The following is a 25,001-nucleotide window of genomic DNA, read 5'->3' on the forward strand; positions in this document are numbered from 1 at the left end:
CCCCCCTCGCTCCTGAAGCCTTTCTCGCCGCCGGCCTTTTCATGGGGATTGTGCCAGTAGAGACGGATCGTCCAATCAGCACGCTGTCTGCTGTGCAGTCATCTCTGCCCATGGACACACAGCTGGACGGAACGTGGGCGAGGATCGGAGCAACGTTGATGAAAACATTTAGAGCTTCAACTTTAGGTGATTTGTGCCTGAATTTTTTTATTTTCTTTTATTTGAAGAATATTTATACTCTGGAAGCCCATTTCTGCCAGGAAAAGAGTTAAAAAAAAAAGTAAAATACTGTAGTAAAACAAAATTGATGTTTGAGATACTATGTTAAATTATGACCAGTGGAGGACGTTTTTAGTCCAAATATTTAGATCTTAAGTCAAAGTCTGGACTTTCTCACAGGTTTAGTGATTTAAGTATATGTAATATCTTAATTGGTATAACTGTTGAAGCCTAAGAGACATAATTGGACTTAGTCATAAGTTTGATTTAGAATCTCATAGTTTTGACTTAAGATTGAAATATTTTTATTTAGTAAACCCCATACTTGACTAAATTTGACCCACTATTCTAGTTTTTACTCTGCGTCCTAACTTTTACGTAGTATCCTGTAATTTTGACTCGAAACTCTTTATAAATCTTTATATTTTTATTAATTGGATCAAGTTTTTAGACTGAGCCTATTTTTCATCCCAAAATTGATGCAAATTGTTTTTTTCATAATCTTGCCATCATTTGTTACCCTTTTCTTTGGAGTAAATGAGCTTCTATACCAGTCAGAAGTGTCGAGGGAAATGTTTTCACTGATGCCCTGAAGAGAGAAAGGAAGAAAAAAAGATGCAAACATTGTTTCATGTGTGTTGAACTTGTTTTTTATTTGTTATTTTCAGTCATAATTTCCTTAATGATTCAAAATATAATGTACCCCTGTATACTGCGAACACAGCCCCCCCCCCCTCCCGTCCACTCTATACGTTTAACCGGCCATAGGTACTTCTCCACTACTGCGGAGCTCACAGTGCTGTACTTTTTTTGGGGGAACAGCTTTCTATGGGGTTTGGTTTTTAATTATTTTTAGATAAGCCCTTTTTTATGCCAGCAATGAATAATGTAATTTAGGAATGTAATTGTAAGCTATTGTAGTGAAATGTGTTTAATATATACAGTCTGTACCTGTGGGCCTGTTGTAACTGGGGTTGGCTGCTATTTAGATCGTACAAGGAAATATTTTGGTACTGTGTCTCAGAATGCTGGGTATTTAGCATCAGCCTAGAATATATTTTTGTAGTGAACTGATTAAGAACCCTAATTTTTTTTTTATTTGTAACTTCACACTACAGTTTTCTTGTGGATAATTATTACATGTTTTTTTCCCAAGAATGGATGTGTCTGTTTTTTATTTCCTCAGTGCAAAGTCCTCTTTATTTTGTTACCCGGTGGTTTTCCACTTCATTCATCTCTGCTGCACCGCGAAAAGAAATCCTCGACAGCGTCGGAATGCTGTCTGAGTCTTCGCATGCTCCGCTGAAACCTGAAAAAAGGCAAAACCTGTAGATTCCCAACCCATCACTTTGGCCTGCCTGATTATATTCCAAAACTATGCGTTCTTTTACAATTTCTGCTTTTCCTCCCTTAAAGCCCAGCTATAATCTTGGTCTTTGTGGGCCGCTGCAGCCAGACCATCTTTGGCAAAGTGGATCCAAGAGAGATCAGCTGTCATACACGCACAGCCAAGAGTTTTGCTCATCCATTATAGAATGGGGCGCTTTGTCCTGTAATTGCCTCGAGCCACCGAGGTTTTGCTGCAACCGGAGCTCTCTAAAGAGCGAACAGCAGCCGCTCTGTTCAAGGATGGCCCTGCAAGACGAGGCCTTGTCATGTGCAACCCAAAGACGTTAAATGAGCTGGATAATGGTACCTGGGCACCTTGGACTTTGCTAGAGAGCTAAATGTATTGTCATGAAGTCACACAGAGCTGGTACTTCTCACACTTAAGCGTCTCATCTGATTCTCAATGTGAAAAAGTGTATTTCCCTGAGGGTTAAAACATGACTGAAGCAGAGGGGTATTCAACGTATTTTAAGCCAAAGACCCCTTTAGTCCATGTCCACAACGTTCTACTCCTGGGATCGCTCCGGTGCCACTGACAAATGTTGCCGTATGTCGGTCACCTTCCTCTTTCTCTGTGTTGGCGTTCTAACCGCCGGTGGACTTCTGAGGACTACGGTTACCTGGTCCTCAGATCTCTGCAGGGTAAATCCAGACAGCTAGCTAGACTATCTGTCCAATCTGAGGACTACGGTTACCTGGTCCTCAGATCTCTGCAGGGTAAATCCAGGCAGTTACAGTGCATACGTTAAGTAGTCACAGCGCTTCACTTTTTCCACATTGTTATTCCAAGATTGATTCAATTTAGTTTTTTCTCTCAAAATTCTAAAGACATTACCCCATAATGACAACTTCAAAAAAGTTTGAGATTTTTACAAATGTACTCAAAATAAAAAATAAACACTTGCACATCATTATTCACAGCCTTTGCTCAATACTTTGTTGTTGCACGTTTGGCAGCAATAGCAGCCTCATGTCTTGTGCAATGTCAGAGTGACCATTGGGTTATCTGTCACCTCCCTAACTAGAACCATTCTCCCCCCCCACCCATCGCTCAGTTTGGAGGGACAGCCAGCTCTAGGAAGAGTCCTGGTTGTTCCAATCTTCTTCCATTTTGGAGGTCACTGTGCTCGTTAGGACCTTTTAAAGCAGCACACGTGTTTCTGGACCCTTCCTCAGATCTGTGACTCGACACTCTCGGCGGTCTACATATCATTCCTTTGACTTTGTGCTTTGTGCTTGTTTTGGGGTCTGACATGCACTGTTGACTGTGGGACCTTATATAGACAGGTTTGTGTCTTTCCAAATCATGTCCAACCAACTGGATTTAACACAGAGAGACTCCAGTTAAGCTGTAGAAACATCTCAAGGACGATCAGTGGAAACAGAACGCACCTGAGTTCAATTTTGAGCTTCATCCCAAGGGCTGTGAATAATGATGTACAATTACTTCTTAGATTTCTTCCATTTTGGAATAAGGCTGTAACATAACAAAATTTCTCAAAAAGAATACTTTCCATACACACTGTATTTAGACTATCTGTCCAATCAGAGTTTTCTCTCTCACGACTAAAACTACTTTTGAACTTTCATGTTACACCAAAACAATTTCCTTCCAGAGGCTATTCTGCAGCGGCACAATAACTCCGTCCGGTACTTACCACCACCCAAAATGATTGTGATTGGTTTAAAGAAATGCCAATAAACCAGAGCACGATTTTCTCCCATCCAGGATTGCTGTGTGGACTAGCCAGATCGTCCTCCGCAGCGCTGTGGAGGAAGGTCAAAGACCCCTTATCTGAACCTTACGGATCAGAGACCCTCTTCTACATACAGTATATTGCATAAAATTAAGTTGCATATTAAAATGGGCCTACAGAAGAAAACACCAGGTTATGACTCTATTTTCTTTCTCTCCCTCTTTCATCCATCAGTACCTATTGTTGTCCTCTCCAAGCAGCACCTCTCACCTTTCCTCCCAAGCATTCAGCAGCTGGCCGTTTACACGCCAGCCGAGCTGTATAACCTGCCAGGTAGAGCTGTATTATTCAGAAGGCACCCTGTGTTTGCACGCCAGCTCCCCTTTGTCAGGGGCTTTGTGTGTACGCATAAACAACACGCAAACTTTTGGTGGGTGTGTATTGCATATTTAGCTGTGTGCCTTCCTGCACAATGTTGGTGGGTGGGATATTGCTGTGTTCTCCTGAGCATAGGTGCACATTTGAATCAGTGACAACAGCCCATGAGGACAAGCCGGAGCACTTTGCAGCCCCCCAGCAATGCCTGGGTTTCACCTGAGATCCCTGGTAAGCTATATTACACTGAAATGAGCTCTCAATGCTTTCCCCCCAGGGCGCACATTTAGGCGGGTGTATAGATAGCCTTTCACTGCCGTTTAGATTAAACTGGCAGATAATCGCTGTGGCAGAAGGCAAAAGGCCAAGCAAAGTTGTTTTCATCCAGGATGGAATAGTGGAGATGCATTGCAGCCCCTCAAATCTATCCTGTTAATGACTGTCACATAGTAAATCAAGTCGGGTGTTGCTAAACTCTGACCTGGGTGTCTTTAGCCTCAGAACTAGGCTCAGGGACTTAAAGTGTGAAACCCGGTCTAGATGCTGATGGATTGAGCCAAGGACCTGGTTTCACTGAGTTTGATAGACATGTTGCTCAACTTACAGCCTGTAATTGTTCATTTTATTGAGTGGCTAACTTATGTGGGGTTGGTAGATTTCAAATGTGTAATGGTTTAGCTCAAATGACAAAATAAAGACAATGTATACTGTTTTTTTGTAATTTTTTTTATTTGCTAGGTATTTTCAACCCTGGAGAACTGAAAGCATGCCACCTGTCAAGTCCCAAGCTAGAAGCAATGCCACAAAGCCGAGGGCAGAGGCAACAAAAAAAGGAAATCGGCACAAAAATGTGAGACGAAATGGTTCCGTAGCATCTCAGCCTCCCTCTAAAGTGCCTAATTGGAAACAACAAGGTACAGAGAATTCACTAACTCTGGAGGACAGAAAGACAGACAAAGTGAAGAGCCATAGAAGGAACAAAGTAGATCAGAGTAGAAAGAGAAGTGCAGAACCAAAAGAACCACAGACACAAGTGGGGAGCACTTCAGGAAATACTGTGAATCACAGATCACAACGTAACAAAGATAGTAAGACGAGCGTTACCAAGACCCCCAAACTCAAGCCTGCACCAAAAGCAGCCACGCAAAGGAGGATCGACAACAAGCTCAATACCAAAGCTGATAACAAGAGACGTGACAATGTGACAGAGAGTGAGGCAGAGGAGGAATCGGAGAGCGAGACAGGAAGCTCAGCGGAGGTGACAGAAGAGGAAACCAGTACCGATGACAAAGAGGAGGAGCGCGACAGTAACGAGGAGCCATCCGAGACACATGGGAGCGAGGAGGAGGCTGAGGCATCAGACACTCAGAGAGACACAGAAGAGACAGCAAACGAGGAATCAGACAAGGAGCTTCCAAAGAAAGCCAAGTCCAGAAGGGAACCAGTTACATCCAGTGAAGAAGAAGAGGAAAACCAGAAGGAAATTGAAGATTCTGAGACGGTCACCAGCGAGGAAGACAAAGCGCTAACCCAGGAGGACACGTCTGAACAGCCAACAGCTGATAAAGCCCGCCGACGGCGCAGACAGACTCCACGTCCCTCGAAGCCTCCTGCCCGACCGACGCACAAGATGTTTAAAAAAACCAAAGCAGATAAGCAAGCGGAGAAGGCCGAGAAGCAGAGAGCCAAAGCAGAGAAGCAGAGGTTAGAAAAGGAAGCCAAACAAAAAGCCAAGGAAGAAAAAAAGAACAAAAAGAAGGCACAGAAGGACAAACCCAGTTCTGAGATCCAACCATCAAAAGGTCTTCCTATCAACAAGCTCGACTCAGCAAAAGGCAAGACCCGTTTGGTGAACCAAACAAAAAATATCAATGGGAGAGATGCTCCTGTAGAAACTGATCCAGAGGAGGAAGAGGAGGAGGCTGAACCCACATTGACCAAATCCATTAAAGGCCAAAACAGAATTATGCTTCTCAAAGCCAAAGGTAAAGATCTCAAAGCCATTCTGGAGACAGAGGAACAGCAGGAAGCTGGAAGTGTCGTCAAAGCGCGGCACAAAGCCAATAACACGGTAGAGAAGCCTGACGAGGAAATATCAGAGAGTGAGGCCGTTGACGGGGAGTCCAGCAAACCAAAGGAACGTTTGATAGCCCCAAAAAAAGGTATGAGCAATCTTCGCCGAATGTCTGGTTGGATTCAGAAAAAGATGCCCCGGGGGTTAAACATGAGAAAGAAGCTTTCTGCTTGGACTAAAGCCATCGGGGTTTCCCAGTGGCTCTCCATACGGAGGATAAAACAGAAACCTACAGGGCCTACAAAATCTAAGGGGAATATCCTCAGACATAGGATGGCCATGAGAGTCGCTAGTAAAACCAGCCTGGCCAGTAAGAAAAACAAGAGCGCCTGCGAAAAAACGGGCGAAGAGAATGCCACCCCCCAGGGAAAGACTGGGGAAGGAGGGGAGGAGGTGCTCCCAGCTTGCGACAAAGGGGTAGAGGCCAAATACGCTGTGGTACTCCCTAGGATGAATAAACTGGGTAAGGCAAAGACAGCCGAGTCGCCTCAGGCAGATCCTGGACCTTCCACTCCATTAAGTACCACTGGACCATCAGGAGAACCCACTACATCACAGCCAAAACCCCCGAAACCAGGTGCCAGGCTCGTGCTCCCTGTCAAACCAGATCTCAGCCTACTGAAGTCCATCAAGAAGTCCTTCCCAGGAGGGTTAAAGTCAGGTGCAGATGTGTCAGAGAGGAGCCCTGGGTCCAGCGCTACACCGGAGGGATCATCCAGCACTGAGGACCGAAACAGGAGAGCAGCCCTCGACAATCAAGATGGAGTCAGTGTGCTGCAGGCTACAAGAGGGAAACTGGACCCCTCCAAGATCAACTTGTCCAAGATGTCCTTGTCAGGGGGAACAATAAGTGCTGGGCCGACTCGGGTCAAGGGACGTGATCCAGAGAGAAAGGCTGCAGCAGGGATACCTAACCCCACACCTCAGCCCTTTCAAAATGGGGAAACAGGTGCTGTGATGTCAGGTGTCCGCTCCTTGTACGAAGAAGAGGCAGACAGGGAAGTCGCCCAGCTGATGGGTGAGGGGGGTCTCTATAAGAGCCCCCAAACAGAGGTGCACTGGGCTGGTAACCCACGGATGAGTGGAGACCCTCAGGTATGTGAAACATATTTGGTGGTACAGTCTTCATTTAAACACTGGTATCGTATGGAATTATGAATACTCTGTCCCTCATAAAAAATCTTAGAGAATTAACTAGAGAGGAAGTGTGACCAAATGCAGACGAATCGGAGTGATTCATTTGTCTTTGCTGTGTGTGGGATCAGGACTGGCTGCGAGCTGAGAACCTGTTGCCCCACCAGACAGTGGAGAAGCTAACTAAGAGGACCGTCTATGATGACGAGGGCCAGGCCTGGACCGTTCCTGCACATAATGGCAGGGGCCCCTGGGAATCGGAGGACCCCACCCAGGAGATGCTGGAGGGTCGACTGGTCAGCACACAGGTATTAATACTGCATTCTGAAAAGTAAGATGCAAAACAAATTTGAGACTAGCTTTACTGACCCCGTTTGACCTTTGGATGACCCATTGCTCAGACTCTGACGGACCTGAGAACCTGGTGGAACTTCCGTTTTTTCCGTCATTTCTTTCTCTCTTTATGAATTAGTTTTCATAATGCCATGGGTCATTCCATTATTCAAATATTTGGCTAAAGTTGAAATATATTGACTCAAGCAGAAACATCTTTGCCTCAAATCATACTTTGTTTTTGCTCTGAACACATCAAGAGATTCCACTCATACATCATCAGATTATCAGATACAACACCACTGCGATTCATCCTCCGGGATGACATTTTCTGACTGTTGTAGGGGAAAGCTCAAAGCTTGTCCAATATTTAACAAATGTCGTCCTGCCCTCATTTCTTCTTTTTACCCGGATAATGAGTATCAATACCACCTGTGTGCAGAATCTAAAGAGCAGGCTGTCTGAAACAAACCAATCAACCACAGTGTGCATTTGTCCACACAGTCAACAGAGGGGGTCTAAAGAGGTCAAATGCATAAAAACACATGTGGATGGGCTACCGGTAGAAATCCCTTTAAAGTAGGGGTCTTCTGTGTTTTTTAAGCCATGGTCTTTTTAACTGGGAGAAACGGAGAAAAGACCACCTACTACATGTATAAAATGTATAAGATTAAGGTGCACATTAAACTTAGTGATTACCTTACCTAAGGGCCACAAATAGGCTGATGTTAATGTTGAGACATTTTATCTTTCAAAAAAAAAATTTCATAAAAACTTTGTGAACCCGGCTGCAGTTATTCTGAGGACCCCCTAAGGGTCCCGGACCCTGTTGAAGATCCCTGCTGTAAAGTCTTAGTTGTCCTGATTGCTGCAGATGCAGTAGTAAAATGCTGATTACCGTAGTTGTGTCTATTGTGGTCTACCTTGTTGTGATGGGACTCACTATCATCGGCTCCTGACGGGTGCCCAAATACACAGTAGGTCCAGGAACTTGTCTCCAAAGCGGGCAGTGCACAGGAGAGACCACAACAGTCGAACCAGTACCAATGGGTACATTTTTATGTGATATTTCAGTAAGTTCCTGCAGTGGAAAAAGCCCCTACACTTTAATAGTGTCAATACTATAGGTTTGGTTTTATAGATATTTTTATTGAAGTCTTTTTTTATATGTATAAATACACAAACCTGGCAAACAGAGGAACAGAGGAAGAAGCCCCTCACCAACCCCCACCCTCAACCCTGGTACAGTGGGACAGAGTCTTGACATTTGTAGGTTTTGAAGTTATAATGAGACTTATTTAATTTGACTAATTTCTCACTTTACTATTTTACAAGTAGCATTTTCCTATGAACCGAAGAGAAAAAACAACCTCCAATTCGGAAAAGTTAAACTAATGTTGAGTAGGGGTTGGAACGTCAGCATATCAGTTCTACTTCATCACTTCTAGCCGCTTTGCACACAAGACAATAGGCCATCAAAGACTTGCTGCTGTTTTATTTATTCCCTAGTCTGTGCAGATACAATAGAGCAAACACACGGCAGCACGCTGCTGTGAGATTGCAGTGTATCAGCTAACACACTGCTGCGAGTGGATTGGTTACCTGCTGTGGAAAGGTTATGAGTGGAGTGGAACATTAGCAGCAGGGAAGTGCAGAAACAAAACACATCTTAAACCATAAAGGGGCTCTGGCAAAGGCTTCTGCATTTTTTTTTTTTTTTTTTTAAATATATAAACTCATTAAATATAATGTTAGCCAGACTAGAAGATGGCTGTGGAGTGAAGGTAAGGGCAAAGTTGTCTGAAGTTGATGGTCCTGGCAGACGGGCTGTGTAGGAAGGGAGGACAGCGAGGCTTTAAATCTCACTCTGGTCCTCATAGCTGCTCATGTCTCGGCCTTTTTCAGGTGCTGATGCCTGGCAGCAAAAGAGCCGTAGAGGTGGATGAGGTGGAGGATCTGTCCCAGCTGGAGTAAGTTGATGCATGCACGCACGCACGCACGCACGCACGCACGCTACAGAATCAATATGCACTTCTACTTATAATATTCAACCTGTTTCCTAATGTCCTTAGAGAGGTGTGCGAGAGCTCTGTGCTCCTGAATCTGAAGAAGAGGTTCCACCGTGACTGTATTTATGTAAGTCTCGTTACTGACCTCGCACTGTGACCTTTCTAAAGTTAAACAGTCCTTCACTTCCATACTGTTACTTTAATTTTATGTCAAAGCTGTAGTGGGCAACTATTTCATATAAATGAGCATCCAGTAAATCCAAGCCATGGTCCACTAAGGTCTGCGTAAAAGAGACTTCAGATACAGTATTAGGGGACCACTAAGGTCTATATAAAGAACCTTCAGATACAGTATTAGGGGACCACTAAGGTCTATATAAAAGAGACTTCAGATACAGTATTAGGGACCACTAAGGTCTATATAAAAGAGACTTCAGATACAGTATTAGGGACCACTAAGGTCTATATAAAAGAGACTTCAGATACAGTATTAGGGACCACTAAGGTCTATATTAAAAGAGACTTCAGATACAGTATTAGGGACCACTAAGGTCTATATAAAAGAGACTTCAGATACAGTATTAGGGACCACTGAGGTCTATATAAAAGAGACTTCAGATACAGTATTAGGGACCACTAAGGTCTATATAAAAGAGACTTCAGATACAGTATTAGGGACCACTAAGGTCTATATAAAAGAGACTTCAGATACAGTATTAGGGACCACTAAGGTCTATATGAAAGAGACTTCAGATACAGAAATAGGTGACCAATACTATAATAATTATTATAAAATTATAAATGACTGTCCTTTTCTTTATTCCCAGACTTACATCGGGAACATGCTGCTGTCCATTAACCCCTTCACGCCTCTGAACATCTACACAGAGGAGCTGAGACAGAGATACCAGGGCAAGGAGCTGCACAGAAACCCACCGTGAGATAACAACCCCCTCACTGCTGGGCCTCATTCTGCTTTGTCTTACAGCTGGCAGCATGTGTCTCACAGAAGGTTTCAGTCCCTTCAGGACATCTGTCCACCTTCTTCATTTGTTTTGCATTACTAATGTTTGACTTTCTGTTCTCTGCGTCAGCCATGTGTACGCCATAGCCGACGCTGCTTTCAGTCAGTCTCAAGCCTCCACACAGGAGCAGTGCATCATCATCAGGTACTGACCAGAACACCGACTTCATAATGTGTGGTCTATTTCTGTCAAATTCTGGGTTTTATCTTTCTGCCTCAGGTTTTACACAAACAACTTGGCCTTTTGCATCATCTGTTATTTAGACTGATACATATTATTTTAAATGATGAAGCTGCTCTTTTTCTGTATTAAAGGTCCCATAGCATTACATTTCACACATTCTTTTTTTTTTTAAACATTATTATGAGTTCCCCCAGCCTGCCTATGCCCCCCAGTGGCTAGAAATAGTGATAGGTGCAAACCGAACCCTGGGTATCCTGCTCTGCCTGAAAATGAAAGCTCAGATAGGCCAATCTGGAATCTTGCCCCTAATGAGGTCATAAGGGGGAAAGGTTACCTCCCCTTTCTCTACTCTGCCTGCCCAGAGAATGTGGCCCCCCCATGAGAGTGAGACATCATGGCTTTCAAACAAGCAATGTGGCAGTTGGTCAAGGCCACAATCCCAGCCTCCACCTCCACTTCAGATAGACACACACACACACACACACACAGTAGTTTATTTTGACTAATTTCTACACACACCATCCTTGTCACCAAATGTGGATTAATCCACCACTGAAAATAGTCAAAAGCACTATTTCCTAAGCAGAAATTAGGAAATATTGTGGTTAATAGTTCAGATCAGAGGAATGAAAGTGATCAATTGTATTTGCAAAGAGCGTTGTAAGGAATCCAATCTATTTTTTGTGGTTAAAAAAACAAACATATTATAGATATAGACAATTTTAAGGGGTTAAATTGGACCCGAGGACAACAGGAGGGTTAAATCTACATTGTCCATCTGCTTTAGAAAATGACTGTACCTTTTAAAATATATATACTCTTTGAACAGTTATATAAAGATTTGCATCCTCAGTTGTTGTGTTGTTGGCATCTGTTAGCATTCATTAGCATGGGCTAAATGCTAATGTCGGCGCACTAACTGATAATAAAAATAAGCATTTAGCTCAAAGCCTCACAGGGCTGCTAGCGTCACTGTAGACCTTTCTTTTCATATTTCATGTTACTTAGTATAATTACAAAGCCATGTCCTCAGCCACCGCAGCAAGCATGTTGTCTGAATTTTAAGCTGCGTCATATGTCAGGTGATTTTTATTTCTTGTGTAGTGGCCAGAGTGGGTCAGGGAAGACTGAAGCTACCAAGCTGATAGTCCACTACCTCAGCTCCATGTATCAGGGCAGAAACGACAACCTGCGACAGGTAACTCACTGTGGAAGACACGAGGGAACGCCATCGTTAACGTGAGACTTGATCAGTTTGCAACGATAAAAACCATGAGTGGGTGCATCTTTCAGTCCTCCACACTCTTTTCCCTTTGATTGGCTTTCTTTCTCTTCCAGCCAATGGAGGTCTTTCCCATCCTGGAGAGTTTCGGGAATGCCAAGACCATCCTCAACGACAACTCCAGCCGCTTTGGCAAGTACCTCCACATCCACATTCTCCAGTGAGTCCACCTGATCTTAGACAAATCCTTAATGTTTCACCATATGTTGAAAGATTGGTTACAGCTGTTTAATTGTCGATGTTTCTCATCTTGGTTGACAGTGGAGTTGTCGTAGGGACCTCGATGTCCAGATATCTCCTTGAGAAGTCCAGGGTTGTCTTTCAGGTGAGGACATTGAGTGACATTTATTTTCGAGGCATATTTCAGATTCAAACCTATTACAAGACACATTTGTAAAGGGAAAAAAAAGTACAAAGTAACACCCCAAATCCCAGAAAAAGGTTTTTTTTCATAATATGGGCACTTTAAGTTCCAATCAAAAGGTGTCGGATTAAACCTTTACAGAATGTAATCTTGTTTCTTTGTTACATTTAACTATATTTTCTACATTCTTTTCCACTGGTGTGGAGTGTAACTAAGTGAACAACACAGCCTGTGACTTGTATGTTGCAGCGCTTGATTATGTTCTGGCGAGGTAGTCCATGCGGTCAGTAATGAATGTCACCGTGTAGTTCTTTCAAATCCCTTGGAGGCTTCTTTAAATAAATAAAAAACAATTTGATTGCAAAAAAAAATCCCTTGTAGGCCAATGAGGAGAGGAACTACCATGTGTTCTATGAGCTGCTGGCAGGTATGAACGACTGGGACAAACAGGAGGTCTTCCTGCAGGGAGCCGAGACCTATTACTACCTAAACCAAGTACAGTACATCACACATGAATGAACACAGAACTATTCTCCATCTCTGGTTATCCCTTTCCGCTTTACACATTATGCATGTTACACATTTCTTTTGTCCCCGGGCTGCTCCAGGGTGGCGCCTGTGAACTGAAGGGGAAGCAGGACAAGCAGGACTTCCAGCTTTTAGTTCATTGCTTTGAGACCATCGGGCTGCATGCCGACCAGATCTCCACCGTGTGGGCCATCCTCTCTTCCATCCTGCAGCTCGGGAACGTCTGCTTTAGCTCATACGAGGTGTGTATGTGTGTGACACTGATCAGACATCCCTCGGACATGATATCATACGTCCGTTGGTGTTTTTGCTTCAGAGCGAGTCATTCGAGGTGGCTCGTATCTTAAGCGAGACTGAGACCAGGAGGGTTGGCTCCTTGTTGCAGATTTCCTCCGAGGCCCTGCAGACTGTCATCACTCACAGAGTCACAGTCAGTAGCCTTCCATGCACCTGTCATGCCTCCTGCTGAGTTATCATCCATATTTTCTGAAAAGGCTTCTCGTCCACAGGAGACGACCTATGACAGGATCTACTGCCCTCTGTCTGTGGAAAGTGCCATAGAATCCAGGTAAGAAAATATCCATTAAATGTTGACTGGATGACGGACGCATAAGCACAACTAGCAGACAAGTCTCTGAAACCAAAATATATTTGTCCATCCATATAGTGAGTTATCCATCCATTTTTCTGTCCCGTTGCAGTGCCGCAGACTAAAGACAGTAGCCTGTGTCCTTGAAAACCATGTCCTCTAGCTCAGAGATCTTCAAAAGGGGGTCCAGGACCTCAGAATCACACAGAGGGGACACCAAATTATTAATATTTTGAAGGTTTTACATTTACAAACATTTAAATGTCTCAACGTTAACATCAGTCTATTTGTAAAAAAAACAACATAAATGGTAATGTAATCACCATGACAGCATTTAGCCATTCTAAATTAAGCTTATGTCGTTTTAGTTTCACATTGTTCATTATTAGTTTCATATGTTGTTAAACCTAAGACGAATACTATCATATTGCGCTGCATTTCTGTCAGCGTTGACCAATGTCTTGCTGTGTTAGGGGTTGAGGGCCCCCAACGTTGCCTTCCAGGCAGCGCTACCTGGAAGGTACTATGATTGGGCAAAGGTTGGGTGCCTTGATGTCACGGTCGCCGCGCTGCCTTGAAGTCGACGTTGGGGGCTTAAAACATCAAGCAGGAAGCAGCAGACAAATATTCGTCAGTCACACTATCCTACATTAGGCTACATGTCCCATGTAGTTAATGATGAATGGGTTTTAAAAATTAATAACCGTCATTTTTTAAGCGCCGCCAAGACAGCAGCCCTCCTCCTGATGCCAGCAAACTGTCTCGGAAAGAAGCCCAAAGTGAGTGAGCTCGGAAAACAGTACTCAACTGAATGTTTTTGAGGTTCATTGGTTAATGGCAGATTCATGCCCCCGACTCAAGAAGCCACGGCATTGATTAGGTTAGCCTACACCTTTCAGACCTGAATGCAAGTTGCAGGTCACCTAGCTACCTTTTTCCACAAGTGAAATTAATGATATATTGTCTGATAAATAACTGGATATTATTTCATGCATTCTTTGGCCACTGAAAGTTAGTGACAAGAAGCTCCCTTTGCTAGTCAGCTAACGCTAGCTAGTTATTGTTGTCGCTCTAGCTGTTCGCGGTTTCGCGGGTACGGAAACGTTTCTATGGTAACAGCAAGTTGGACCAATCAGAAACGTTGCTGTTACGCTTGGGATTGTTGGTAATGTATTTTTTCTACGTAAGCTGGTGGATAATTGTTTTTCTTATAATGTTACAAGGTCTATATCATACAGACTTCTAGCTTCACCAGGAGCAGAAACTGGGTCAAGCTACCTCGGATGGTTTATACATTCGCGTCGTGGTCCACCTGATCACAGAATTCATAGTTTACCCACCTTTTTTCACCACTACACCTCTGTTTAAGGGGTCCTCCATAAAAACCGTTAGATACTCCTGCTCTAGCTGTTCCTGGGTCATCTTGAGAGGATCCCAGGTCAAATAGGATATGGAATTACTACAGTGTGTGTTCTGGGTTTGCCCTGTCATGTCCCTTCCAGCTGGATGTACCTGGATTACCTCCACTAGGAGCCACCTAGGAGGTCTAACATGCCCAAACCACCTCAACGTTTCACAGTAGCAAGAATTGCAGTCTTCGACCCAAACACAGAAGACAAGCTCAGGAGGTTGGAGGCAGAGTTTCAATGACCTAATGATGGAAATAACCTTACGGTCCAAATAATGCAGGCACGAAATCCAAAAACAGAAAAACTTTATTCATCACACACACGCAGTGACATTTACTTATCACTTATCACTTTACTTATTTACAAGTACTGCATTTAACCCACCCTAAGTAGTAGGAGCAGTTGAGTGCTATACATGCGGCAACTTCAAGTGTCTTGATCAGGGACACTTTGACATGTGGCCAGAGGAATTGGTTTTGGACCGTCAATCTGTGGCTAAGGGGCGACCATTGTACCACCGAGCCAAAAGCCCCCCCAAAACAGGAACGCTAGAAAACTGAACACTAGAAATAGTCAGAACTCCTAAACACAAGACACAATGACGAGCTGACACCAAACAAGGGGAGCACACTGACTGAATAAACAAGGCAACAAGGGTTTCAAAGTGAGACAGGTGACAAACGGGTCAAATACATCAGGACGAGGCAGGCTCCGGGACTTTCCTAGTTTGGGCTCCACGATCCCTCTCCTCGCTTCCCCTCCTGGCGTCTTAGTCCCGCCTGCAAGAGATTCAAGACGAGTAGTTGAGGAAGAGAGTCAAGGACAGATGATTCAAGGAAGAGACTCAAGGAGAGTGGAGTTGAGGAAGAGACTCAAGGAGATGGGAGTTGAGGAAGAGATTCAAGGAGAGAGGAGTTGAAGAAGAGATTCAAGGAGAGAGGAGTTGAAGAAGAGATTCAAAGCGGGTAATCAAGGAAGAGGAGTTGTGGAAGAGACTCTAGGACAGAGGAGTTGAGTAAGAGAATCAAGGACAGAGGAAGGACTTTCAAATTCAACAACCCCGGTTTGTAACAAAGGTTTCTCTCCCCCCCCCCCCCAAACCTTTGTCCTTGCAGAGATGCCATTGCCAAAGCCTTGTACTCAGTGCTGTTTGACTGGCTGTTGGAGCAGATCAATGACTGGCTGAGCCCCACTGAGATGGACAGCACGGTGGGCGTAGTCGACATCTACGGGTTTGAGGTTGGTATTCTGCACCATGTACCAAGGCTATGTCCTTACTGGAGCGGCACAGGTTCAATTCCAGCCCTGGCCCTTTGCTGCCCTCTCTCTCTCTCTTCCCTACCTCTACTGTCTCTTTACAAGCAGCAGTGGAAGAAGTAGATCCTTTACTTAGGTAAAAGTACTTATACCAGACTCTCAAAATACATTGGTACAAGTAAAAGTCCTGAATTGAAAATGTTACTTAAGTAAAAGTACATATGTAAATATCATCAGAAACATGTACTAAAAGTATCAAGAGTAAAAGTACTTAATGCAGAAAAATCCTCTCCTTGTAGAAAGTGTGAAAGATCCAAACAGTTGTGTTTTTAATGGTCTCATTCTCTCAGCTGGACCTGGAGGACGTTATGTTGTTGCTAGGTTACTTTATAATAAACATCAGATGTTATAAACTACATGTGATTCGTGTGCAGGAATCTTCATGTGGAAAGTAACTAAAGCTGTCAGATGAATGTAGTAAAAGTAGAATATTTTTTTGTGACATATAGCTGAGTAGAAGTAGAAAGTGGCATGAAAAGAAAAGACTCAAGTAAAGTACAATTACCTCAAATGTACTGTATACTAAGTACAGTGCTTGAGTAAATGTACTCGGTTACATTCCAGCACTGTGTACATGCTATCACTATATTATATCTAAGTCATGTGACAGCACGTGTGTGTTTTCCTGCAGGACCTGGGAGTGAACAGCTTCGAGCAGCTGTGTATCAACTTTGCCAACGAGCAGCTGCAGCACTTTGTCAACAAGGCAGTGATCTCCCAGGAGCAGGTCAGTGGGCTGGGCTCCAGATCATTGGCCGTTTGAGACCCTTTTTAGGTGGGACGCTCCAGTCCTCAGCTTCCCTTTAACATTATAACAATAAAAAAACTTTTTATGTAATAAAAAAAAAAAAGATTTTCTACCCTCTCCAGTGATGTCAAACACCAAAACACAGAGATGATTGAAGTGATATATTGCAAAGGTTTTATGTAATTAATTACAGGGAAGTTACAGAGAATTAATTATAGGGAATTATAGGAAATATACTGTCAATGTTTGGATTCTGAATGACCTGTCAGCCATCCAGCTTTCTAAAGCTCAACAACGTGCTGGGTTTGCTGGACTTCCAGCTCCTAGGAGGATAATTGCAACCCTTTGGAAGCCGCCTCATGACTCATCCGTCCGTTCATGGATCCTTTCTGTTTTGGATGTAATGTACATGGAACTTTCAACGGCTCGTGTGGGTGGAGCCCCGGGGAAGACTTTGGACACGTGGCACAGCGTTGCTGAGTCCTTGGAGGCAATGCTGTAGCCTTTTCTTGTGTTTGTTTGTTTGTGGGTGTGTTTCTGCATATATTGTTTTTTTTCTCTCTGTCTTTTGCGGTCCTGGGACGCGTTCCTATGCCCCAGTGTGGTGTTTGGAACTGTTCATGAATGTTATGTTTACATTTTTGTTCTGAATATAAAAATAAAAATGTAATCACAAAGAAAACACCCCAAAAATTAAATGAAAGTAACCATTAATTTCACCTGTAGAACATTGTTATTTTTGGGCAATTTGGTTAAAAGAAATCCATAATTCTTATATATAAAACACGCAATTTGAACCGAGGACAACACTAGGGTTAAAAATTGGGCAATTAGAACTAAGAACTTATAATCCTTTAACCAAAGAGCACCTTCAATAAATGCCTTCACACACTTTATACTGAGTGCAGGCTTCCACGTTACTGTGTGTGTTGCCTGCAGGAGGAGTACAGTGCAGAACAGATCCAGTGGTATCCGATGTCTCTCAAGAACTTACACTCCTGTCTGGAGCTGATCTCGTCCAGACCGCACGGCATACTCCGCATACTGGACGATCAGACCTGCCTCCCCCAGGTAGGGGCGCGCACACACACACACACACACACACACACACACACACACACACACACACACACACACACACACACACACACACACACACACACACACACACACACACACACACACACAAAAATGTATTCAAAGTCTTGCTCCGAAGACTAATGGCCTAACCCAAACCCGGCCTACTACTACAGTTCATCAATGTCCTCATCATGATAAAATCAATCCTCACAAAGATAGAAATACAAGCCTTCCCCCTCCCCAGAAAGCACAGGAACATACACTACACAGACCAAGACTGAGATAGTAACCTGGTACTTTGCAAGGCATGGTGACATACTATCAAAAAAAAAGGACGATATATGATTTTCTCACTTTTGACATCCTCTATCAACATTTTGCTGGATAGAGGAAATGTGTATGTGTTTTCAGTGTTGTCATTTGTCAGTATGGTTTTTTCTTCAGGCCACTGATCACACCTTCCTCCAGAAGTGCCACTATCACCATGGGAACAGCCCCTTCTATGCCAAGCCCAAGAACCCGCTGCCAGTCTTCACTGTCTATCACTATGCTGGAGCTGTCACTTATCAGGTATCAGCAATCATAATTGGGGGGGTGGTGACACTAATGATTGTGCCTCCCCTGTGCCCCCCCCCCCTTCTTGCCCAACCCTTGAGCTCACTTCTATATTCAGCAGATTTGTCAAACAGAAGCCGGTGCTGCAAGAAGAATTTTATTAAAAAAATAAACTCTTTGACTGTTTTTCCTAGGTTCATAATTTCTTGAATAAGAACCACGACCAGTTCAGGACAGAAGTGGTGGAGCTTTTTGCCAGGAGTCGGCTAAAGGTAAACTATTATGGATCTTATAGAGTGGCCTTTTATTTTGGCCAGCCTTACGCTCACCTGTGCAATAATCAGCATCTTGATATGAGGTGGATGGATTATTTCGGCATAGGAGAAGTGCTCACTAACACAGACATTTGGCAGATTTTTAACAATATTTGAGAAAAATAAACCTTTTGTGTACATAAAAAAAGTGTTTCGTTCCTATTTTTTGTTCAGTATATTTTGCTTTGGTGATTGCAGTGTGCGTCCATCGTTTTTTTTGCCACTGTACAATAAAAAAAAAACAATTAGCAAGGACAAGAAAAATAAATATAAAAGTGTAAATGTGTTATTAGGTGTGTCTAATGATGAGAGTATAATATAGGGCCAGTACCAGTGGTGGAATGTAAATAAGTACATTTGCTCAAGGACTGTACTCTAGTCCGAATGTTGAGGTTTTGTACTTTACTTGAGTCTTTTCTTTTCATGCCATTTTCTACTTCTACTCCACTACATCTCAGAGACAAATATTCTACTTTAGTTACTCTACTACATTCATCTGACAGCTTTAGTTACTTTACATATGAAGATTTTGCACACATAACACATGTAATGTTACCCAAAATCATACAGGTCTACAACTACAGCTGAAATGTGTTTTGTTGTGTGTGTTTTGTTCCAGTAAGTACACTTTCTTAATGATAGGTAGTTACATACTTTTACTTAAGTAACATTTTCAATGCGGGACATTTACTTGGAACAGAGTATTTTTACAGTGTGGAATTAGTGCTTTTACTGAAGTTAAGGACCTGGAAAAATCGTCTACCACTGGCCAGTACATAATACAAAATGGATCAGTTTGAAAATATTGCATATATCAACATGAAATATATCAGTTCTCCAAAAACATACTCACTCATGTGAATTAATTCATTTCGACAGTATATCTGTGAATTTGCATGTTTGTCAGATGGTGTCCGTGCTGTTCCGGAAGGTTCAGGATGGTTACATTCAGCAGCGAGAGCTTGGGTGGAGAGGGAAGGGGCTCCGCCAGCTGCCCTCTACAGCTGCGTCCCACTTCCTTCAGTCGCTGAATGAACTCACCGCTCGCCTGGACAGGTACCAACACACGGAGAACACTAGTCCAGAATTCATACGTTTAGACAAATTCACATCAGTTTAGAAAAATAAAATCTACCCCTAGAATTTTTATTTTTGTAAATATACATATCAACTACACATACCGTATGCACCCATACATTTATACTCATTAAAAAAGAGCCATCCACTGATCCACGTAAGTGTCTTAATTACAGTAAAACAAGATTAACTCATAATTTACAGCACATTGCACAGCCGACAACAAACTCCAAAGTCTTCAGTGCATTGTTTCTCCAAACGGTCTGCTGTAGGCCGCGTTGCTGTCGTCAGTCTTTGTTCTGCACTGTTAATAATGGCTCCTGACGAATAACCTGTGTCAATGTTTTGTCCATTAACTCTTAGATGCAAAACCACTTTTATTCGTTGTCTGAAGCCAAACTACGTTAAGGTAACCCCAGATAACCCCCAAATACTCTATACTGTCCTAACATCAGTCGAAAATGTATGACCACGTACTGTCTCTCGCACGTCATCTGTCAGCTCCCTGGGATCTTTGACGTGGACTATGTGTTGGCCCAGCTGAGGCATGCTGGGATGTTGGAGACCATCCACATCAGGAAAGAGGGTTTCCCCATACGGATACCGTACTCCTACTTCATTGAGAGGTGATGCAAACAATCATAAGATCTCGGTCTGCAAAAGTACTCCAAAGGTCCCATGGCATGAACATGTCACTTTATGAGGTTTTTTAACATAACATTCCCCCAACCTGCCTATGATCCCCAAGTGGCTAGAAATGGTTATAGGTGTAAACCGAGCCCTGGGTATCCTGCTCTCTTCTAGAGAAAATTAAATCTCACAGGGCAAGGTTACCTCCACTTTCTCTGATTTGCCCACCCAGAGGGAGACATCACTGCTTTTAAATGGGCAAAGTGGCAGTTGGTCCGCTCCCCTTCTTATGTTTGCTGGGTTATGTGATGGAACTATTTCTTGGTGACCAACAGCTTCACAGAGTCTTGTCCTCATAGTGTTGAAGCCAGGTTTGATCCTGTCTGTCAATGTTCTGTTGAACGGAGATTTGTTCTTCTACATGGAGATCGCTTTTGGCTCAAAACTCTGTTTATAATACCAAAACGTAGAGATGTAAATGTGGCCTGAGAAAAGCTTTGTGTTGTGTTTGGCAGATACGGGGTTCTGCTGAGCCAGCGCCTGAGTGGGGTGTCAAACAAAGAGCAGTCGCTGGCTCTGCTTGACATGGTGGGTGCTGAGGAGGGACAGTATCAGCTGGGACTCACCAAGGTGCCAAACTGCCCACTCATGACTCTACTGATTAAAAAGTGTATACTGTCCACCATCATGTTTAGATGTATGTGTGTATCTTTGTTAGCTGTTCCTCAAGGAGCTTCTGTACCAGCAGCTGGAGGAAAAGTGGAACAGCACCCAGACCTGGGCTGCTGTCACCATCCAGAGGAACATCAGAGGCTTCCTCTGCAGGAAGAACTTCAGGTTCTTCAAGGAGAAAGCCATTGTCATCCAGAGCCACATCCGGGGACACCAGGCCAGGTACGGAAAGGAGGAAGACCAGACAGGAGAGTATCCATTCCAAACGTTCAACTTTTGTTTTAAATACTCTAGTCTTTTTTAATGACAAAACAACATAATAAAATACGGGAAATACTGTTTTACAAGTCGTGAAACTGGGGTCCCTGGGTAGCTCACGTGGTAGAGTGTGCACCCATTTAGAGAGGCTCAGTCCTCGCCACAGTGGTCACAGGTTCGGCTGAGACCTGCGGCCCTTTGCTGCATGTCATTCTCCTTCTCTCTCCCCTTTGATGTCTAAGCTGTCCTATTAAATAAAGGTCTAAAATGCCCCCAAAAAATTATCTAAAGAAAGTCAGGAAATATGTAATTTTCTGCCGCTTGGGGTCTCTCTATCAAAACAATTACACCTATAGATACAACTAAGCATTTTTTTTAAATTTATTTTTTAAACTTTTTTTATTGATTCCATTCAGTTCCCTTAGCATTTTACATCTCACACATGTTTTCCACATATACAGAGCATGCCAACATTTCACAACAGGGATCAAACGCATAAATAGACACAATTTTACAATTAAATCCAAAACTCTGTAGACTTGAAATAACTAAGCACTTTTTCCAGTGTATAGCTATTCAGGGTCCTTTACCATGGGCCCCCAGGGCTCCTAGGCAGTCGCCACCTTTGCCTAAAGGTAAAATCTGCTCTTGGTGTGTTCCCCCCCCCCCTACTGAACCAACGTGTATTTCAATGGTGATGGTGAGTAGCTGTGACTGAGGTGAGTTCATTGTGATGCACTAAGTATGAATAAGATGTTTGTGTGTTGGCGCCCTTTGTTGTTTCCTAGGAAACACTTCAAGCGTCTGAAGCAGTCCATCACCCAGTTCTGGGCGGTGATGATGATAACCAGGGACACCGTCAAGAGACGCCATTGGAGGAAGGTACATAAGAGAGAGATAAAGACGGTTGGTTGGGTTTGCTTGGCGACCTTGTATTTGTGGCCTTTATTGTGCTATAAATCTTTACACCGTTACACAATACCAGCAGCTGAACGCTACAGCATGACTTGTAATAGGAAATGTGTATCCATACTCAGCGATAACGCCCTCACATCCATGTTTGGGGTCAAAGTGTAATTTTTTCTTCTTCATTTGCTCTCAAATGATCCACCTGTTGTGTTGTGGCAATGGACAGTGCATATTAAGGGACATTTCTGTCAATACGCCAGAGTTAACCAAAAGGCTTTTTTTCATCTGCAGTCCCTAGACATATTGTAACATTTTACCCTAAAAAAGTAAAACTACATATTTACATAACAGCATAACAATTACAAGACATTATACATTGGGTAAAAAGTACTACTATTAAAGTTAAAAAATCCCAATTAAGTGCCCAATTTGTCTCGTTGCGTTTAGTATTGACCAACTCAATACAATGTACGTGAATGGGATTTCATTTGTGGCACTAATCAAACTTTTTTTCACTTGTAAAAATCAAATGACTGTGTAATGCGAGAGGTGTCATTCATATTGACACACCCACAGAGAATTATCATCAACTCTGCACTTCCCCCTAGCTCTACTGAGACCTTTAGCTCCCTTCAGACCTTTGCTTTGGTGTATGGGTCGCAAATGAATCAATCTTTGCAATAATAATGCAATAAGAGCTTCTTAATTTCCATAATTTCCTTTAGGATGAATATCTATCTATCTATCTATCTATCTATCTATCTATCTATCTATCTATCTATCTATCTTCACACTGTAAAACAGGGCTAAAATAGAAACTTTTTAGAGGGAAAGATCGTCCCCCGTTACTTCTTTCTCTTATCAAAGTCACTTTCATTTACGAATTAGACATTCATACTTAAATTCATACGGAGATGTTAAATGGGTATAGATCAATTCTGCTAACATTTTGGTGATGATTGGGAATGTAAAGTCCAGCAAAAAGACCGGAAAATGCGTCAGGTCGGAAGTGTCCGGATATGGCCAGTAGCAGCGAGTGGTGTCCCAACGTGGACACGGTGATACTGATCTCAGAAATGGGTGGAGACCAAACCAGAGCTAAAAGTAGAGTCAGTGTTGGGCTTAGTACCTATTAGGTGGTCACAAACATGCTAATGTTGCCCTGTCTAATTGTTGTAAATAGATCCATTTATATTTGTATGATAATGAAACAGCAGTATTGTTCTTGTTCTTCATTTCTGTAAAGTTGATGTGTGGGGTGTTTTATTAGTATTATTAGTATACAGCTGAAATTATTAGTATACAGTATGAACAACCAAAGGATTTTCTTGAAAAATGAGAGAAAAGTAGGTGAGAAGTGAAAGCTAAAGAGGTAAATGTATGACTGCTGTGCCCATAATCCACTGGGTGTGTTCATTCTTGTACGTATGTTACTATTGCCAACAGTTTCCTTTTTATAAAATTCCACCCTATTCCTTCAACTAGCTTTCTTATCTTGCATTAATCATGGCACTTGGGCACACACATGCACGCACGCACACACACACACGCCCACAGACACACACTCTGGTCTTGGACTTCAACCCTTCTCAGTGAAATTTGAAGCAGCTCTGCATCTCTCCTTCCGCCTTCTGCAACCTGTCTGTCTTACGTCCAGCTCCACAGCTCTAACAGGTAGGCTGCTTTTTCCTTTAACCCTCTGCATCAGATCAGATGCAAAAAATGTCTTCAGCCCTTTCAGATTCTACTGGGGAAATAGTTTGCACCATGAATACAGTAGAAACTATGGCTTGTTACAGTCTGTTTCAGGTTTCAAAACAGTCTAGGGACACTTCGGCCAGCTGCTGCTTCCTTTGTGTCATCTCTTTTTTAATTTCTTTCCTCAGCTGTAGACTAAATTGACAATTGTGTTCTTTTTGTTAGTCATTTTTCTTCCATTGTATCCCAGTGCCATCTTCTATGTGGTGTTGTTGTTTTATGAGGCTTGGACTATGAACAGTAGAGCTCTCAGGCTAACAGGCCTATGTCAGCTCTTCAGGTAAGAACAGTAATAGTAATAGTCATGAGCTGTACCTTAGAATAATTAGTGAAAGTAACTAAACAACAATATTTGGAGTTTGACAGATAGATTTGGACCTAAATGTAACAGTCAGTGTCATCTACCTCTGATGCATTATATATGCTGTTTGACTAATGTCATCTTTGTTAGTAGAAATGATTCATTCTCACTTCTGACCTGAATTAACATTCAGTCAAATTCCGCTGAAGGTCTATGAATCTAAACTCGTATTTTTATATTTTTACTATCTTTGTAGTCCTATAGGTAGCACACAGTGAGTTATGTGAGTTGTATGTAATGGCTTAGGAAGCTTTCTATGTTGTTAAATTGTTTTGTACAGTAACTACTGGAAATGAAGACAGTGTTGACTTGGTATAGTTTCATTTTTGAAATGAACTCTGTGTAATCCGAAGAACCAGTCAGTGCACTGCAGATCAAATTAGTTTTCATGTAACAAACAGGCACATGGTTCAAATATGAAAAGCAATAATACATAAATATGGACATTAAATGGATCTCTTAAGGGCATTAAAGGGCTCTGGAATAGCTGTGAAAACAACCCTGTTGAAGTCAGAGTGATGATATCAGTCTTATCTCATGGGCTTGGAGAGTACAATATTTTATAGCATAGCCTATGTTATAAACTGTGTATGTGGAATTTGAAAGAAGTTGCCTTTCATCAGGCAAAGCGGGTCTAACATACAGTGGGTACGGAAAGTATTCAGACCCCTTTAAATTTTTCACTCTTTGTTTCATTGCAGCCATTTTCCAA

General features: G+C 42.7%; 2 protein-coding genes across 5 annotated transcripts in view; both read left to right on the top strand.

Annotated features, from left to right (window-relative positions):
• llgl2 (LLGL scribble cell polarity complex component 2) overlaps positions 1-1,378 on the top strand; it is a 33,483-nt gene extending 32,105 nt beyond the window's left edge. For all 4 annotated transcript variants that reach the window (XM_034860575.1, XM_034860574.1, XM_034860578.1 and 1 more), the window contains one exon: positions 1-1,378. This exon is cut by the window's left edge and continues 371 nt beyond it. The gene's annotated coding sequence lies outside the window, so the exon portion shown is untranslated.
• A 3,068-nt stretch (positions 1,379-4,446) lies between these two features.
• Positions 4,447-25,001, top strand: part of myo15b (myosin XVB) — a 56,854-nt gene continuing 36,299 nt past the window's right edge. Inside the window, exons 1-24 of the mRNA XM_034860883.1 lie at positions 4,447-6,849; positions 7,020-7,196; positions 9,127-9,191; positions 9,294-9,357; positions 10,058-10,167; positions 10,325-10,399; positions 11,543-11,636; positions 11,777-11,880; positions 11,982-12,045; positions 12,466-12,579; positions 12,693-12,854; positions 12,929-13,042; positions 13,122-13,180; positions 15,726-15,849; positions 16,559-16,654; positions 17,615-17,746; positions 18,200-18,325; positions 18,505-18,582; positions 19,532-19,680; positions 20,065-20,110; positions 20,203-20,327; positions 20,847-20,961; positions 21,050-21,225; positions 22,050-22,143. Coding sequence (XP_034716774.1) covers positions 4,447-6,849; positions 7,020-7,196; positions 9,127-9,191; positions 9,294-9,357; positions 10,058-10,167; positions 10,325-10,399; positions 11,543-11,636; positions 11,777-11,880; positions 11,982-12,045; positions 12,466-12,579; positions 12,693-12,854; positions 12,929-13,042; positions 13,122-13,180; positions 15,726-15,849; positions 16,559-16,654; positions 17,615-17,746; positions 18,200-18,325; positions 18,505-18,582; positions 19,532-19,680; positions 20,065-20,110; positions 20,203-20,327; positions 20,847-20,961; positions 21,050-21,225; positions 22,050-22,143 — 4,866 coding nt within the window. The remainder of the gene's footprint in view (positions 6,850-7,019; positions 7,197-9,126; positions 9,192-9,293; positions 9,358-10,057; positions 10,168-10,324; positions 10,400-11,542; positions 11,637-11,776; positions 11,881-11,981; positions 12,046-12,465; positions 12,580-12,692; positions 12,855-12,928; positions 13,043-13,121; positions 13,181-15,725; positions 15,850-16,558; positions 16,655-17,614; positions 17,747-18,199; positions 18,326-18,504; positions 18,583-19,531; positions 19,681-20,064; positions 20,111-20,202; positions 20,328-20,846; positions 20,962-21,049; positions 21,226-22,049; positions 22,144-25,001) is intronic.

Source organism: Etheostoma cragini, chromosome 21 (genome assembly GCF_013103735.1).
Source record: "Etheostoma cragini isolate CJK2018 chromosome 21, CSU_Ecrag_1.0, whole genome shotgun sequence".
NCBI classification, from domain to species: Eukaryota; Metazoa; Chordata; class Actinopteri; order Perciformes; family Percidae; genus Etheostoma; species Etheostoma cragini.